The sequence below is a fragment of the Brachyhypopomus gauderio genome, chromosome 1 (genome assembly GCF_052324685.1).
Source record: "Brachyhypopomus gauderio isolate BG-103 chromosome 1, BGAUD_0.2, whole genome shotgun sequence".
Taxonomy (NCBI): domain Eukaryota; kingdom Metazoa; phylum Chordata; class Actinopteri; order Gymnotiformes; family Hypopomidae; genus Brachyhypopomus; species Brachyhypopomus gauderio.
The window spans coordinates 47,450,281-47,469,578 of record NC_135211.1 but is presented as its reverse complement, the minus strand read 5'-3'; the positions used below and the strand labels follow the sequence as shown (position 1 = coordinate 47,469,578).

Here is a 19,298-nt window from a genome sequence, read left to right as displayed (position 1 = left end):
GCCCATTTTTTGACATAAAATGCATTGTGCAGCCTGGACCGTAATGCCTAGAAAACCCAATCTTGGCAAAAAGGTTCAGTTACCTCCAAGGACCAGATTCCCATACAGGGACCCCAAATTGGCCTGATGGTGGCGCTATAGCAGACCATATTGACTTTTTGTCCATATCTCCTACACCGTAGGTCCTAGAACCAAAATTCCAGTTCCTATGCATTCCTTGACTAAATTCAATAGGACAATTAATATACAACCATTAAGCTCCGCCCACTTAGATTTCGAGTTAATTTGCATAATGTGCAAAATCACACACATCTTTGAGCGCGAACTAGTCCCTGGATTTTTCACATACGTGCACATATGTGGTATCAAAACGTTCAGAAGAGTCTGAACTTTAAAATGTATCCAACAAAAATGCTAATTTCTTCACTACCTAGTCAGTATAAGCCAATCAAATGAGGGGGCGTAAATTCAATAGTAAATTTTGCACATATGGAACTCTAACTTAAGAAAACTTGCATGTAATGAGATGGCACTTCACAGACAGCTTCCGTGTGAGGGTCTGGGGCAGCTCGCAGTGGTTGCCATACCTCACCTGCTAGGGGGCGCTATAACATGCAAAAATTTGCCCCATGCACTCAGATTGGCCGATCCACATGAAACTTGACAGACATCATCTATGGGCCTCTGGAAACCAGGTCCTAAAGCAGACATGCCATACTTCCAAAATGGCTGACGTAATCGGCCAATCAGTGATCGGCACGCGTTTGACAGGCTTACCATTGGTCGATCTGCACGAAACCTCTTGGGTGTGGACAAGTGCACGCCCCCTATGACATAATCCAGCCGGGTGTCGATTGGCCACTGGGGGGCGCTATTGCAAAAAAAGCAAGTGTATCCCCTACATAATTCCACTTGGGAACATGCAATTGGACTCTTTTGATTCCTTGCAGTAGTGCGAACAACTTTCCCATTACATGTCCTATTAAAAAATGCACAGTTTATTTACAGTTAATAATAGTTTGAAATCATCATTTTTCATACTCCTCCTAGGATTTTCATACTATCATGTCAAGCAAAGTCTTATAATACTCTACAGAGTGTGAAATCAAAAAACAATCCAAAGATTTTGAATTTGAGGACACTTATACCTACTAAATATTTTTTTTATGGACAGCATCGATACATATAATATTCATATTCTTAAAGCTCTTTCATATTTTACCCAATTCTGACCAAAATGCACAAGCCCATTCAGAATCCCATCCTGAACAAATTTGTCAAGTTTCATCTAAATCGGTTATCGTATGGCTCTACAGTGCAGTATTATATACAATGCATAAGAATGCATGTAAAGTCCCTCTGTCACCTTCTCCTTCTCACACGCACGCAAGCTGAAACTCACACTCTCAGTCTCTCTCACACTCTCACCCACATTCCCCCTCCCATCTCTGTGCCCTAAGTAAACATTGCTCTGGCTACCTAGATCTCTCTGTGTCTATTAACCAGGCACACACACATACAGGCACAAGCAGGCCTTCCTATAGCATTCACAATGACACTTCCCTAGCCATACCCACCCATATCTCAGTGACTAACACATGCTCATACAAACTGATATTTGGCTTCTTTTTTGTCTCTCTCTCTCACACAAACACACAGACACACACACCTTTATACCTATATGTATGTATAGTTTCTATGTATACTTATGTATGTATGTATTAGTATATGTTGTCATAGTTTCAGTACATACACTACCACACACACACACACACACACACACACACACACACACACTTCTACCTAAATGTATGTATAGTTTGTATGCATATCTGTCCAGTCATAACAGTCATGTCAGTCCAGTCATGTCAGTCATTTCAGTCCAGTCATATCAGTCATGTCAGTCCAGTCATGTCAGACATAAGTCATGTCAGTCATATCAGTCATGTCATTACAGTCATGCCAGTCATGTCACTCATTCCAGTTATGTCAGTCATATCAGTAATATTACTTTTGTTCATCATGCCAGTGATGTCATTTCAGTCATATCAGTTATGTCAGTCATGCCAGTCATGTCAGTCATGTAATGCCAGGCTTTGCAGACTACATTCATACTTTGAATACACGGGCAGTCATGTTAGGCGTGCAAGGTGTGCAAGGAGTGAATTAACAAAGCATAGTCTCTGGCACCCTCAATCTCTCTCTGTCTGTAATATACAGGCCCAATCATGTATAGACACAATATAGGCCTTCCTATATTGTTCACATAGATGCAGCCCTAGCCAGATGTGCTATTTCTGTGTCTCCCTTTCTGACACACGCAGATGTCATCACACACTATCTGTAGAGCACACACTGGCCAAACCCAAACAGCTTCTTTTCACTTTTAGGTCTAAAGGACCGTTTGGGCTTCCTTTTGCCTATTGAGGCCAAAATATGCCTATTTGTGTGTGAACCCGCCAATCGCCGCTTGCGGCTATATTTTTAGGGTTCACACACACATAGTGTGGGAACCCTATTGTAATTGCTGGTATTTTTCTTATTTTTCTTATTCTTTTGCCCATTTTTTGACATAAAATGCATCGTGCAGCCTAGACCGTAATGCCTAGAAAACCCAATCTTGGCAAAAAGGTTCAGTTACCTCCAAGGACCAGATTCCCATACAGGGACCCAAATTGGCCTGATGGTGGCGCTATAGCAGACCATATTGACTTTTTGTCCATATCTCCTACACCGTAGGTCCTAGAACCAAAATTCCAGTTCCTATACATTCCTTGACTAAATTCAATAGGACAATTAATATACAACCATTAAGCTCCGCCCACTTAGATTTCGAGTTAATTTGCATAATGTGCAAAATCACACACATCTTTGAGCGCGAACTAGTCCCTGGATTTTTCACATACATGCACATATGTGGTATCAAAACGTTCAGAAGAGTCTGAACTTTAAAACGTATCCAACAAAAATGCTAATTTCTTCACTACCTAGTCAGTATAAGCCAATCAAATGAGGGGGCGTAAATTCAATAGTAAATTTTGCGCATATGGAGCTCTAACTTAAGAAAACTTGCATGTAATGAGATGGCACTTCACAGACAGCTTCCCTGTGAGGGTCTGGGGCAGCTCGCAGAGGTTGCCATACCTCACCTGCTAGGGGGCGCTATAACATGCAAAAATTTGCCCCATGCACTCAGATTGGCCGATCCACATGAAACTTGACAGACATCATCTATGGGCCTCTGGAAACCAGGTCCTAAAGCAGACATGCCATACTTCCAAAATGGCTGACGTAATTGGCCAATCAGTGATCGGCACGCGTTTGACAGGCTTACAATTGGTCGATCTGCACGAAACCTCTTGGGTGTGGACAAGTGCACGCCCCCTATGACATAATCCAGCCGGGTGTCGATTGGCCACTGGGGGGCGCTATTGCAAAAAAAGCAAGTGTATCCCCTACATAATTCCACTTGGGAACATGCAATTGGACTCTTTTGATTCCTTGCAGTAGTGCGAACAACTTTCCCATTACATGTCCTATTAAAAAATGCACAGTTTATTTACAGTTAATAATAGTTTGAAATCATCACTTTTCATACTCCTCCTAGGATTTTCATACTATCATGTCAAGCAAAGTCTTATAATACTCTACAGAGTGTGAAATCAAAAAACAATCCAAAGATTTTGGATTTGAGGACACTTATACCTGCTAAATATTTTTTTAATGGACAGCATCGATACATATAATATTCATATTCTTAAAGCTCTTTCATATTTTACCCAATTCTGACCAAAATGCACAAGCCCATTCAGAATCCCATCCTGAACAAATTTGTCAAGTTTCATCTAAATCGGTTATCGTATGGCTCTACAGTGCAGTATTATATACAATGCATAAAAATGCATGTAAAGTCCCTCTGTCACCTTCTCCTTCTCACACGCACGCAAGCTGAAACTCACACTCTCAGTCTCTCTCACACTCTCACCCACAATTCCCCCTCCCATCTCTGTGCCCTAAGTAAACATTGCTCTGGCTACCTAGATCTCTCTGTGTCTATTAACCAGGCACACACACATACAGGCGCAAGCAGGCCTTCCTATAGCATTCACAATGACACTTCCCTAGCCATACCCACCCATATCTCAGTGACTAACACATGCTCATACAAACTGATATTTGGCTTCTTTTTTGTCTCTCTCTCACACAAACACACAGACACACACACACCTTTATACCTATATGTATGTATAGTTTCTATGTATACTTATGTTTGTATGTATTAGTATATGTTGTCATAGTTTGAGTACATACACTACCACACACACACACACACTTCTACCTAAATGTATGTATAGTTTGTATGCATATCTGTCCAGTCATAACAGTCATGTCAGTCCAGTCATGTCAGTCATTTCAGTCCAGTCATATCAGTCATGTCAGTCCAGTCATGTCAGACATAAGTCATGTCAGTCATATCAGTCATGTCATTACAGTCATGCCAGACATAAGTCATGTCAGTCATATCAGTCATGTCATTACAGTCATGCCAGTCATGTCACTCATTCCAGTTATGTCAATCATATCAGTCTTATTACTTTTGTTCATCATGCCAGTGATGTCATTTCAGTCATGCCAGTCATATCAGTTATGTCAGTCATGCCAGTCATGTCAGTCATGTAATGCCAGGCTTTGCAGACTACATTCATCCTTTGAATACACGGGCAGTCATGTTAGGCGTGCAAGGTGTGCAAGGAGTGAATTAACAAAGCATAGTCTCTGGCACCCTCAATGTCTTTCTGTCTGTAATATACAGGCCCAATCATGTATAGACACATGCAGGCCTTCCTATATTGTTCACATAGATGCAGCCCTAGCCAGATGTGCTATTTCTGTGTCTCCCTTTCTGACACACGCAGATGTCATCACACACTATCTGTAGAGCACACACTGGCCAAACCCAAACAGCTTCTTTTCACTTTTAGGTCTAAAGGACCTTTTGGGCTTCCTTTTGCCTATTGAGGCCAAAATATGCCTATTTGTGTGTGAACCCGCCAATCGCCGCTTGCGGCTATATTTAGGGTTCACACACACAGTGTGGGAACCCTATTGTAATTGCTGGTATTTTTCTTATTTTTCTTCTTATTCTTTTGCCCATTTTTTGACATAAAATGCATCGTGCAGCCTAGACCGTAATGCCTAGAAAACCCAATCTTGGCAAAAAGGTTCAGTTAACTCCAAGGACCAGATTCCCATACAGGGACCCAAATTGGCCTGATGGTGGCGCTATAGCAGACCATATTGACTTTTTGTCCATATCTCCTACACCGTAGGTCCTAGAACCAAAATTCCAGTTCCTATGCATTCCTTGACTAAATTCAATAGGACAATTAATATACAACCATTAAGCTCCGCCCACTTAGATTTCGAGTTAATTTGCATAATGTGCAAAATCACACACATCTTTGAGCGCGAACTAGTCCCTGGATTTTTCACAGACATGCACATATGTGGTATCAAAACGTTCAGAAGAGTCTGAACTTTAAAATGTATCCAACAAAAATGCTAATTTCTTCACTACCTAGTCAGTATAAGCCAATCAAATGAGGGGGCGTAAATTCAATAGTAAATTTTGCGCATATGGAGCTCTAACTTAAGAAAACTTGCATGTAATGAGATGGCACTTCACAGACAGCTTCCGTGTGAGGGTCTGGGGCAGCTCGCAGAGGTTGCCATACCTCACCTGCTAGGGGGCGCTATAACATGCAAAAATTTGCCCCATGCACTCAGATTGGCCGATCCACATGAAACTTGACAGACATCATCTATGGGCCTCTGGGAACCAGGTCCTAAAGCAGACATGCCATACTTCCAAAATGGCTGACGTAATCGGCCAATCAGTGATCGGCACGCGTTTGACAGGCTTTCCATTGGTCGATCTGCACGAAACCTCTTGGGTGTGGACAAGTGCACGCCCCCTATGACATAATCCAGCCGGGTGTCGATTGGCCACTGGGGGGCGCTATTGCAAAAAAAGCAAGTGTATCCCCTACATAATTCCACTTGGGAACATGCAATTGGACTCTTTTGATTCCTTGCAGTAGTGCGAACAACTTTCCCATTACAAGTCCTATTAAAAAATGCACAGTTTATTTACAGTTAATAACAGTTTGAAATCATCACTTTTCATACTGCTCCTAGGATTTTCATACTATCATGTCAAGCAAAGTCTTATAATACTCTACAGAGTGTGAAATCAAAAAACAATCCAAAGATTTTGGATTTGAGGACACTTATACCTGCTAAATATTTTTTTAATGGACAGCATCGATACATATAATATTCATATTCTTAAAGCTCTTTCATATTTTATCCAATTCTGACCAAAATGCACAAGCCCATTAAGAATCCCATCCTGAACAAATTTGTCAAGTTTCATCTAAATCGGTTATCGTATGGCTCTACAGTGCAGTATTATATACAATGCATAAAAATGCATGTAAAGTCCCTCTGTCACCTTCTCCTTCTCACACGCACGCAGCCTGAAACTCACACTCTCAGTCTCTCTCACACTCTCACCCACATTCCCCCTCCCATCTCTGTGCCCTAAGTAAACATTGCTCTGGCTACCTAGATCTCTCTGTGTCTATTAACCAGGCACACACACATACAGGCGCAAGCAGGCCTTCCTATAGCATTCACAATGACACTTCCCTAGCCATACCCACCCATATCTTAGTGACTAACACATGCTCATACAAACTGATATTTGGCTTCTTTTTTGTCTCTCTCTCACACAAACACACAGACACACACACCTTTATACCTATATGTATGTATAGTTTCTATGTATACTTATGTATGTATGTATTAGTATATGTTGTCATAGTTTGAGTACATACACTACCACACACACACACACACACACACACTTCTACCTAAATGTATGTATAGTTTGTATGCATATCTGTCCAGTCATAACAGTCATGTCAGTCCAGTCATGTCAGTCATGTCAGTCCAGTCATATCAGTCATGTCAGTCCAGTCATGTCAGACATAAGTCAAGTCAGTCATATCAGTCATGTCATGTCACTCATTCCAGTTATGTCAGTCATATCAGTCATGTTACTTTTGTTCATCATGCCAGTCATGTCATTTCAGTCATATCAGTTATGTCAGTCATGCCAGTCATGTCAGTCATGTTATGGCAGGCTTTGCAGACTACATTCATACTTTGAATACACGGGCAGTCATGTTAGGCGTGCAAGGTGTGCAAGGAGTGAATTAACAAAGCATAGTCTCTGGCTCCCTCAATCTCTCTCTGTTGGTGATATACAGGCCCAATCATGTATGGACACATGCAGGCCTTCCTATATTGTTCACATAGATGCAGCCCTAGCCAGATGTGCTATTTCTGTGTCTCCCTTTCTGAGACACGCAGATGTCATCACACACTATCTGTAGAGCACACACTGGCCAAACCCAAACAGCTTCTTTTCACTTTTAGGTCTAAAGGACCTTTTGGCCTTCCTTTTGCCTATTGAGGCCAAAATATGCCTATTTGTGTGTGAACCCGCCAATCGCCGCTTGCGGCTATATTTAGGGTTCACACACACATAGTGTGGGAACCCTATTGTAATTGCTGGTATTTTTCTTATTTTTCTTATTCTTTTGCCCATTTTTTGACATAAAATGCATCGTGCAGCCTAGACCGTAATGCCTAGAAAACCCAATCTTGGCAAAAAGGTTCAGTTACCTCCAAGGACCAGATTCCCATACAGGGACCCCAAATTGGCCTGATGGTGGCGCTATAGCAGACCATATTGACTTTTTGTCCATATCTCCTACACCGTAGGTCCTAGAACCAAAATTCCAGTTCCTATGCATTCCTTGACTAAATTCAATAGGACAATTAATATACAACCATTAAGCTCCGCCCACTTAGATTTCGAGTTAATTTGCATAATGTGCAAAATCACACACATCTTTGAGCGCGAACTAGTCCCTGGATTTTTCACATACGTGCACATATGTGGTATCAAAACGTTCAGAAGAGTCTGAACTTTAAAATGTATCCAACAAAAATGCTAATTTCTTCACTACCTAGTCAGTATAAGCCAATCAAATCAGGGGGCGTAAATTCAATAGTAAATTTTGCACAAATGGAACTCTAACTTAAGAAAACTTGCATGTAATGAGATGGCACTTCACAGACAGCTTCCGTGTGAGGGTCTGGGGCAGCTCGCAGTGGTTGCCATACCTCACCTGCTAGGGGGCGCTATAACATGCAAAAATTTGCCCCATGCACTCAGATTGGCCGATCCACATGAAACTTGACAGACATCATCTATGGGCCTCTGGAAACCAGGTCCTAAAGCAGACATGCCATACTTCCAAAATGGCTGACGTAATCGGCCAATCAGTGATCGGCACGCGTTTGACAGGCTTACCATTGGTCGATCTGCACGAAACCTCTTGGGTGTGGACAAGTGCACGCCCCCTATGACATAATCCAGCCGGGTGTCGATTGGCCACTGGGGGGCGCTATTGCAAAAAAAGCAAGTGTATCCCCTACATAATTCCACTTGGGAACATGCAATTGGACTCTTTTGATTCCTTGCAGTAGTGCGAACAACTTTCCCATTACATGTCCTATTAAAAAATGCACAGTTTATTTACAGTTAATAATAGTTTGAAATCATCACTTTTCATACTCCTCCTAGGATTTTCATACTATCATGTCAAGCAAAGTCTTATAATACTCTACAGAGTGTGAAATCAAAAAACAATCCAAAGATTTTGGATTTGAGGACACTTATACCTGCTAAATATTTTTTTAATGGACAGCATCGATACATATAATATTCATATTCTTAAAGCTCTTTCATATTTTACCCAATTCTGACCAAAATGCACAAGCCCATTCAGAATCCCATCCTGAACAAATTTGTCAAGTTTCATCTAAATCGGTTATCGTATGGCTCTACAGTGCAGTATTATATACAATGCATAAGAATGCATGTAAAGTCCCTCTGTCACCTTCTCCTTCTCACACGCACGCAAGCTGAAACTCACACTCTCAGTCTCTCTCACACTCTCACCCACATTCCCCCTCCCATCTCTGTGCCCTAAGTAAACATTGCTCTGGCTACCTAGATCTCTCTGTGTCTATTAACCAGGCACACACACATACAGGCACAAGCAGGCCTTCCTATAGCATTCACAATTGACACTTCCCTAGCCATACCCACCCATATCTCAGTGACTAACACATGCTTATACAAACTGATATTTGGCTTCTTTTTTGTCTCTCTCTCACACAAACACAGACACACACACCTTTATACCTATATGTATGTATAGTTTCTATGTATACTTATGTATGTATGTATTAGTATATGTTGTCATAGTTTGAATACATATACTACCACACACACACACACACACACACACACACACACACACACACACACACACACACACTTCTACCTAAATGTATGTATAGTTTGTATGCATATCTATAGTATATGTATAGTATATGTCAGTCATACCAGTGATGTCAGTCATATCAGACATGCCAGTCCAGTCATGTCAGTTATATCAGTCATGTCAGTGATGCCAGTCATGTTCTGCCAGTCATGTAAGTCATGTCAGTCATATCAGTCATGTCAGTCCAGTCATGTCAGTCAAATCTTCAAATCATTACAGTCATGCCAGTTATGTCAGTCATATCAGTCATGTTAATTTTGTTCGTCATGCCAGTGATGTCATTCCAGTCATGCCAGTCATATCAGTTATGTCAGTAATGCCAGTCATGTCAGTCATGCCAGGCTTTGCAGACTACATTCATACTTTGAATACACAGGCAGTCATGTTAGGCGTGCTACGTGTACAAGGAGTGAATTAACTAAGCATAGTCTCTGGCTCCCTCAATCTCTCTCTGTCAGTAATATACAGGCCCAATCATGTATAGACAAGTGCAGGCCTTCCTATACTGTTCACATAGATGCAGCCATAGCCAGATGTGCTATTTTTGTGTCTCCCTTTCTGACACACACAGATGTCATCACACTCTACATCTGTAGAGCACACACTGGCCAAACCCAAACAGCTTTTTTTTCACTTTTAGGTCTAAAGGACCTTTTGGGCTTCCTTTTGCCTATTGAGGCCAAAATGCCTATTGGTGTGTGAACCCGCCAATCGCCGCTTGCGGCTATATTTCTTTATTATTCTTTGTCCCATTTTTTGACCTAAAACGTATTGTGCAGCCTAGACCGTAATGCCTAGAAACCCCAAACTTGGCAAAAAGGTTCAGTTACCTCCAAGGACCAGATTCCCATACAGGGACCCAAATTGGCCTGATGGTGGCGCTATAGCAGACCATATTGACTTTTTGTCCATATCTCCTACACCGTAGGTCCTAGAACCAAAATTCCAGTTCCTATACATTCCTTGACTAAATTCAATAGGACAATTAATATACAACCATTAAGCTCCGCCCACTTAGATTTCGAGTTAATTTGCATAATGTGCAAAATCACACACATCTTTGAGCGCGAACTAGTCCCTGGATTTTTCACAGACATGCACATATGTGGTATCAAAACGTTCAGAAGAGTCTGAACTTTAAAATGTATCCAACCAAAATGCTAATTTCTTCACTACCTAGTCAATATAAGCCAATCAAATGAGGGGGCGTAAATTCAATAGTAAATTTTGCACATATGGAGCTCTAACTTAAGAAAACTTGCATGTAATGAGATGGCACTTCACAGACAGCTTCCGTGTGAGGGTCTGGGGCAGCTCGCAGAGGTTGCCATACCTCACCTGCTAGGGGGCGCTATAACATGCAAAAATTTGCCCCATGCACTCAGATTGGCAGATCCACATGAAACTTGACAGACATCATCTATGGGCCTCTGGAAACCAGGTCCTAAAGCAGACATGCCATACTTCCAAAATGGCTGACGTAATCGGCCAATCAGTGATCGGCACGCGTTTGACAGGCTTACCATTGGTCGATCTGCACGAAGCCTCTTGGGTGTGGACAAGTGCACGCCCCCTATGACATAATCCAGCCGGGTGTCGATTGGCCACTGGGGGGCGCTATTGCAAAAAAAGCAAGTGTATCCCCTACATAATTCCACTTGGGAACATGCAATTGGACTCTTTTGATTCCTTGCAGTAGTGCGAACAACTTTCCCATTACATGTCCTATTAATAAATGCACAGTTTATTTACAGTTAATAATAGTTTGAAATCATCACTTTTCATACTCCTCCTAGGATTTTCATACTATCATGTCAAGCAAAGTCTTATAATACTCTACAGAGTGTGAAATCAAAAAACAATCCAAAGATTTTGGATTTGAGGACACTTATACCTGCTAAATATTTTTTTAATGGACAGCATCGATACATATAATATTCATATTCTTAAAGCTCTTTCATATTTTACCCAATTCTGACCAAAATGCACAAGCCCATTCAGAATCCCATCCTGAACAAATTTGTCAAGTTTCATCTAAATCGGTTATCGTATGGCTCTACAGTGCAGTATTATATACAATGCATAAGAATGCATGTAAAGTCCCTCTGTCACCTTCTCCTTCTCACACGCACGCAAGCTGAAACTCACACTCTCAGTCTCTCTCACACTCTCACCCACATTCCCCCTCCCATCTCTGTGCCCTAAGTAAACATTGCTCTGGCTACCTAGATCTCTCTGTGTCTATTAACCAGGCACACACACATAAAGGCGCAAGCAGGCCTTCCTATAGCATTCACAATGACACTTCCCTAGCCATACACACCCATATCCCAGTGACTAACACATGCTCATACAAACTGATATTTGGCTTCTTTTTTGTCTCTCTCTCACACAAACACACAGACACACACACCTTTATACCTATATGTATGTATAGTTTCTATGTATACTTATGTATGTATGTATTAGTATATGTTGTCATAGTTTGAGTACATACACTACCACACACACACACACACACACTTCTACCTAAATGTATGTATAGTTTGTATGCATATCTGTCCAGTCATAACAGTCATGTCAGTCCAGTCATGTCAGTCATATCAGTCATGTCAGTCCAGTCATGTCAGACATAAGTCATGTCAGTCATATCAGTCATGTCATTACAGTCATGCCAGTCATGTCACTCATTCCAGTTATGTCAGTCATATCAGTCATATTACTTTTGTTCATCATGCCAGTGATGTCATTTCAGTCATGCCAGTCATATCAGTTATGTCAGTCATGCCAGTCATGTCAGTCATGTAATGCCAGGCTTTGCAGACTACATTCATACTTTGAATACACGGGCAGTCATGTTAGGCGTGCAAGGTGTGCAAGGAGTGAATTAACAAAGCATAGTCTCTGGCACCCTCAATCTCTCTCTGTCTGTAATATACAGGCCCAATCATGTATAGACACATGCAGGCCTTCCTATATTGTTCACATAGATGCAGCCCTAGCCAGATGTGCTATTTCTGTGTCTCCCTTTCTGACACACGCAGATGTCATCAAACACTATCTGTAGAGCACACACTGGCCAAACCCAAACAGCTTCTTTTCACTTTTAGGTCTAAAGGACCTTTTGGGCTTCCTTTTGCCTATTGAGGCCAAAATATGCCTATTTGTGTGTGAACCCGCCAATCGCCGCTTGCGGCTATATTTCTTTCTTATTATTATTCTTTGTCCCATTTTTTGACCTAAAACGTATTGTGCAGCCTAGACCGTAATGCCTAGAAACCCCAAACTTGGCAAAAAGGTTCAGTTACCTCCAAGGACCAGATTCCCATACAGGGAGCCAAATTGGCCTGATGGTGGCGCTATAGCGGACCATATTGACTTTTTGTCCATATCTCCTACACCGTAGGTCCTAGAACCAAAATTCCAGTTCCTATACATTCCTTGACTAAATTCAATAGGACAAATAATATACAACCATTAAGCTCCGCCCACTTAGATTTCGAGTTAATTTGCATAATGTGCAAAATCACACACATCTTTGAGTGCGAACTAGTCCCTGGATTTTTCACATACATGCACATATGTGGTATCAAAACGTTCAGAAGAGTCTGAACTTTAAAACGTATCCAACAAAAATGCTAATTTCTTCACTACCTAGTCAGTATAAGCCAATCAAATGAGGGGGCGTAAATTCAATAGTAAATTTTGCGCATATGGAGCTCTAACTTAAGAAAACTTGCATGTAATGAGATGGCACTTCACAGACAGCTTCCCTGTGAGGGTCTGGGGCAGCTCGCAGAGGTTGCCATACCTCACCTGCTAGGGGGCGCTATAACATGCAAAAATTTGCCCCATGCACTCAGATTGGCCGATCCACATGAAACTTGGCAGACATCATCTATGGGCCTCTGGAAACCAGGTCCTAAAGCAGACATGCCATACTTCCAAAATGGCTGACGTAATCGGCCAATCAGTGATCGGCACGCGTTTGACAGGCTTACAATTGGTCGATCTGCACGAAACTTCTTGGGTGTGGACAAGTGCACGCCCCCTATGACATAATCCAGCCGGGTGTCGATTGGCCACTGGGGGGCGCTATTGCAAAAAAAGCAAGTGTATCCGCTACGTAATTCCACTTGGGAACATGCAATTGGACTCTTTTGATTCCTTGCAGTAGTGCGAGCAACTTTCCCATTACATGTCCTATTAAAAAATGCACAGTTTATTTACAGTTAATAATAGTTTGAAATCATCACTTTTCATACTCCTCCTAGGATTTTCATACTATCATGTCAAGCAAAGTCTTATAATACTCTACAGAGTGTAAAATCAAAAAACAATCCAAAGATTTTGGATTTGAGGACACTTATACCTGCTAAATATTTTTTTAATGGACAGCATCGATACATATAATATTCATATTCTTAAAGCTCTTTCATATTTTACCCAATTCTGACAAAAATGCACAAGCCCATTCAGAATCCCATCCTGAACAAATTTGTCAAGTTTCATCTAAATCGGTTATCGTATGGCTCTACAGTGCAGTATTATATACAATGCATAAAAATGCATGTAAAGTCCCTCTGTCACCTTCTCCTTCTCACACGCACGCAAGCTGAAACTCACACTCACAGTCTCTCTCACACTCTCACCCACATTCCCCCTCCCATCTCTGTGCCCTAAGTAAACATTGCTCTGGCTACCTAGATCTCTCTGTGTCTATTAACCAGGCACACACACATACAGGCGCAAGCAGGCCTTCCTATAGCATTCACAATGACACTTCCCTAGCCATACCCACCCATATCTCAGTGACTAACACATGCTTATACAAACTGATATTTGGCTTCTTTTTTGTCTCTCTCTCACACAAACACACAGACACACACACCTTTATACCTATATGTATGTATAGTTCCTATGTATACTTATGTATGTATGTATTAGTATATGTTGTCATAGTTTCAGTACATACACTACCACACACACACACACACACACACTTCTACCTAAATGTATGTATAGTTTGTATGCATATCTGTCCAGTCATAACAGTCATGTCAGTCCAGTCATGTCAGTCATTTCAGTCCAGTCATATCAGTCATGTCAGTCCAGTCATGTCAGACATAAGTCATGTCAGTCATATCAGTCATGTCATTACAGTCATGCCAGTCATGTCACTCATTCCAGTTATGTCAGTCATATCAGTCATATTACTTTTGTTCATCATGCCAGTGATGTCATTTCAGTCATGCCAGTCATATCAGTTATGTCAGTCATGCCAGTCATGTCAGTCATGTAATGCCAGGCTTTGCAGACTACATTCATACTTTGAATACACGGGCAGTCATGTTAGGCGTGCAAGGTGTGCAAGGAGTGAATTAACAAAGCATAGTCTCTGGCACCCTCAATCTCTCTCTGTCTGTAATATACAGGCCCAATCATGTATAGACACATGCAGGCCTTCCTATATTGTTCACATAGATGCAGCCCTAGCCAGATGTGCTATTTCTGTGTCTCCCTTTCTGACACACGCAGATGTCATCACACACTATCTGTAGAGCACACACTGGCCAAACCCAAACAGCTTCTTTTCACTTTTAGGTCTAAAGGACCTTTTGGGCTTCCTTTTGCCTATTGAGGCCAAAATATGCCTATTTGTGTGTGAACCCGCCAATCGCCGCTTGCGGCTATATTTTGACTTTGTCTTTGTTTATATTGACTGTAGCATAATGTTGTATTGGATGACTGAATACCTAACTAGCAAAGAGAGAAAACCGTTATTTTATTATTGACTTTTAATATGGTAACATAATTTGCTTAAACAGGTTAGGCTAGGCTAATCAGTGAATTGTGGTTTTAGAAAATGTTTTTGTTCCTTAAACTAAAGTGTAGGTTAAACTTTTCTGCTACCACTACCTGAATGATGTACATCATTGGAATATGCCTTATGTATTATTATCAAAGACTGTATGAATATTATGCCCAAAGAGGATTTGGTAGGATGTATAATACTTTTAAACTATAACTTTTTTACAAATGTGACGGAAGGTGTACTTTAATACTTAAGTATTTTTAAAAGCAAGTACTTCAGTACTTTCACTTAAGTAAGATTTTGAACATGCAACTTTCACTTGTAGCGGAGTAGCATTTGACCAGTGGTATCTGTACTTTGACTCAAGTAATGAAATTGAGTACTTCGTCCGCCTCTGGTCAGCCACTAGACAACAACCCTGTAGCTGGCAAAGCTGGGATTCTCAGAGACAACCATACTGCATGAAAACAAACATAAGTGCCATGTAGGGAGGGCTGCACTACTCACCTAATGACACCAGTTCATTCATTTTCAGGTCATTGTTATTATATAATGTAAGTGATATTTAGGGAGGACTGTACTACTCACCTAATGAGACCAGTTCATTCATTCTCAGGTCATTGTTATTATATAATGTAAGTGATATTTAGGGAGGGCTGCACTACTCACCTAATGACACCAGTTCATTCATTCTTGGATCATTGCTATTATATAATGTAAGTGATATTTAGGGAGGACTGTACTACTCACCTAATGTCATCAGTTCATTCATTCTTGGATCATTGCTATTATATAATGTAAGTGATATTTAGGGGTGACTTGACTACTCACCTAAGGGACTTCACATATGGAAGAGCCTTGAGCACCACGTTACAGAGATCATCACTGAACCTCTGTGTATTTTCTGTATAGTGGAGATGGAGGCTGATCTTCTCTGACCCTTGACTCATGACCTCTATAGCCTTCCTGAACATGAATGCTTCACCAGGGACAGGAAGGTGCATCTCTTTCCCACAAATATCCAGTAAAGCTGTGAAATCTCTGGGTTTCTCACAGCACAGCACTGACCTCCAGACATGGCAGAGAGTAGAAGGCTTATCTCTATAAAAGGAAAACATAGTTATACTACTATACTATACTATACTTTACTATAGTAATCATAGTTACTACTACTATTTCTTATTATTGTTGATGTTGTTGTAAATCTATACTTGGTTACAAGTAAAAATGAAGAGCACAATCAAAAATAATACCTAAAATGAGATTTGAATCTGAGAATCATCTGAATCCCAGTGTCAGATACACTGCAGTCTTCCAAGCTCAGATGAACCTGCTTTTCTCTGGACTGGCTGATCACATAAGACACTGCACAGCACTGATGTGGATCAAGGTCTTCTCCACTCAAGTCTAGATCATAGTTCATTTTCTCCAGGAAGAGCAAGCAAGCTTCAGGGGACTGAGACTCATACAAGCACTGACACACAAAGAGAAGAACACTGACTTCATCATCATCACCCCCAAGCTGCCCATTTGGCTGAGGCTGTAGAAATGTGTTCAGGACTTTTGTGAAGATCCCATTAGAGGCTCTTTTGATTTGATCCTCTGTAAAAAGATTCTTCAGCAGTTTGAGGTTCTGTTCTGAGAGGAGTCCACAGAGGAAAGGAATCACATGTTTCATGTGTTTTTGCTTCTTCGACAGACAGTTCTGAAGAACCTCATCAATTTCTCCTGGATTCCCAAGTAGCCACAGTGCAGAGAAGAATTCCTGTATTGTGTTATGTAGAAATGCACAGAATGTTTCTACAGAAGTGACACTTTCCTTTATTGTGATTTTTTTCAGAAAAACGTCACTGATTTTATTCTCCTCACACTCAGCATTTGAAAGGTTTACAGTTTTCTGCTTTGTCGCATTAAAGGCACATTCCATTAGGTGATAAAGTTGGTCTCTCTTGTGTTTTATATAATTATCTACTTGGCCACAGGATTTGTTTCCAGCTTTCATCAAGTTTTGACGGAAGATATGAACGTAGATTTCTGTGACAGTGTTTGAAGATACAGGAGCTGTACAACTACTGAATGAAACACAGGCTGCCACGACGAAGGCATACATGGGGACATGGCACAGACTGAACAGTTCTTGACTGTTCAGAAAAATACACAAACGGTCTGATTCAGGATGCAATATCTCTCTAAAGTACATCTGGATAGACTCCTTACTGAACCCATGCACATATACTTTGCATGTTGAAGCATGAACTGCAAACAGTAGATCATCCTCCTCCTCTGATCTGCATGTGATCACAATCTTCGCCTCAGGCAGAAGGTCTCGTTCGATAATCTTCTTTATAATGGGGTTGTGCTGAAAAGTACTGATACCATCGAACACAATGGTGACGTTCTCAGAGATCTCCTCAATATCCTGTAACACTTCCTTTCTCTCTTTCTCCAGGGGTTTTAGGTACATATCAAACAGAAGACATTCCAAACTCGTGGGGCTGGATATGTTAGTAAATGTACTTTCATCAAAGTAAAACATGTAGTCCAGTGATCTGTTGTCTTTTTTGCTCCAGAGAGAGAGCATTTCCTGAACTACTGCTGTTTTTCCTATCCCAGGTTTTCCTATAAGCAGCATCGACTTCTCTTGACTACACAAAAGGTCTTCAGGTGAGGGTTTCTGTCTCTGCATAGGGATGTAATTCTTTAGCTTATTTGGACGCAGTTTCTTGCACTTTTTGTTTTTTATTTTAATTTTATTTGTTGCAGAATTGAAATCTGCATCCAAGTCTAGGACTAGAGGTATAAAAGTGAAGTTTGCTCTTGTTTTGTCCTTCAGGTGTTTACAGCACTGTTCCCACTTTCTACTCGAGATGTTTGCAGCTTTTTCTTTAAGCTTTTTCTGGTAGTCGTGACAGGGCTTCGTTCCTGAATATCATTACAAAGGCAAAAACAATCTAATATTACTTCAGTTTTTATGGAAAACAATGTTAAAGATTAATTCACAGATATAATCATTAACTAATTTATTGCAGAGCGTTAATACAGTGACTCTGTCCATCATTTGTGCTTCAGTCTCCATAAGAACATTACTCACCCACATTATAATCAGTCTCAATGTCTTCCCTGAAAGGGAAACAGGTGATCCATATGTGTGATTTAGGATTTAATGTCCTTTTTCTGGTCATGTCGAGGATCCTGAGTAACTCATAGCAGGCACGTTCCCCTTTTTTAGTAACACAGTCCAGTATAAATCTCGCTTTGTTAAAGTCTCTTTTCTCTGCTTTAAGAGCATCAACTTCATGATTGTTGAAAACTTTGCACTTGTAAAGCTTTTCAACAATAAGGGTAAAGTTCTGGAGATGTGTTACCAGATCTGTCCGCTTGTGTTTAAGGTACTCAGTAGCAGATTGTTGTGTACAAGCCATACCGCAGTTCTGCATCAGCCATCACAAAAGACACAAAACAGCTAAATTAATTCAGTTAATTTTTCCCACATGACCATAGTCCCATTTGTGTTGCATGTTGCATGTGCATGTTGTTGATCTATGAACGCCAATAAAGGCAAAAAAATGTAAAAACGGATCATGCTCTCACTTTGTCATCTTGCTTCTTCCCACATGTGCTATTTATTTATTTTTGTCTTGACAGCTAAAATATTAGACAGTTCTGTGGGGTATTCCAGAAATCAGGTTGTAAATGTGTAATATTTTGTCAGTTGTGATATTTTTCACCACAATCGAAAATTGTCCTCCGCTTTTAACCCATCTGTGCAGTTAACACACACACACACACCAGTGATTACTAGGGGGCTGTGGATCACACGTGCCCAGAGCGGTGGGCAGCCCTAGCCTGGGGAGCAGTTGGGGTTAGGTGCCTTGCTCAAGGGCACCTCAGTCATGGCCTCAGGTCTGGGAATCGAACCCACGACCCTCCGGTCACAAGACCAGTTCCCTACCACCAGGCCATGACTGACCCTACACAACAGGTTGTGTCTAAGGGTA

At 41.0% G+C, this 19,298-nt stretch overlaps 1 protein-coding gene across 1 annotated transcript in view; it reads right to left on the bottom strand.

Moving 5' to 3' along the window:
* The window catches only part of LOC143522866 (uncharacterized), a 61,276-nt gene extending 42,550 nt beyond the window's left edge, over window positions 1-18,726 (bottom strand). The window contains exons 1-3 of the mRNA XM_077016776.1: window positions 18,392-18,726; window positions 16,554-18,222; window positions 16,132-16,401 (exon numbers count right to left, since the gene is read on the bottom strand). Of these exons, the coding sequence (XP_076872891.1) occupies window positions 16,132-16,401; window positions 16,554-18,222; window positions 18,392-18,722 (2,270 nt within the window). The 5' untranslated portion in view covers window positions 18,723-18,726. The remainder of the gene's footprint in view (window positions 1-16,131; window positions 16,402-16,553; window positions 18,223-18,391) is intronic.
* Between the last annotated feature and the right edge of the window lie 572 nt (window positions 18,727-19,298).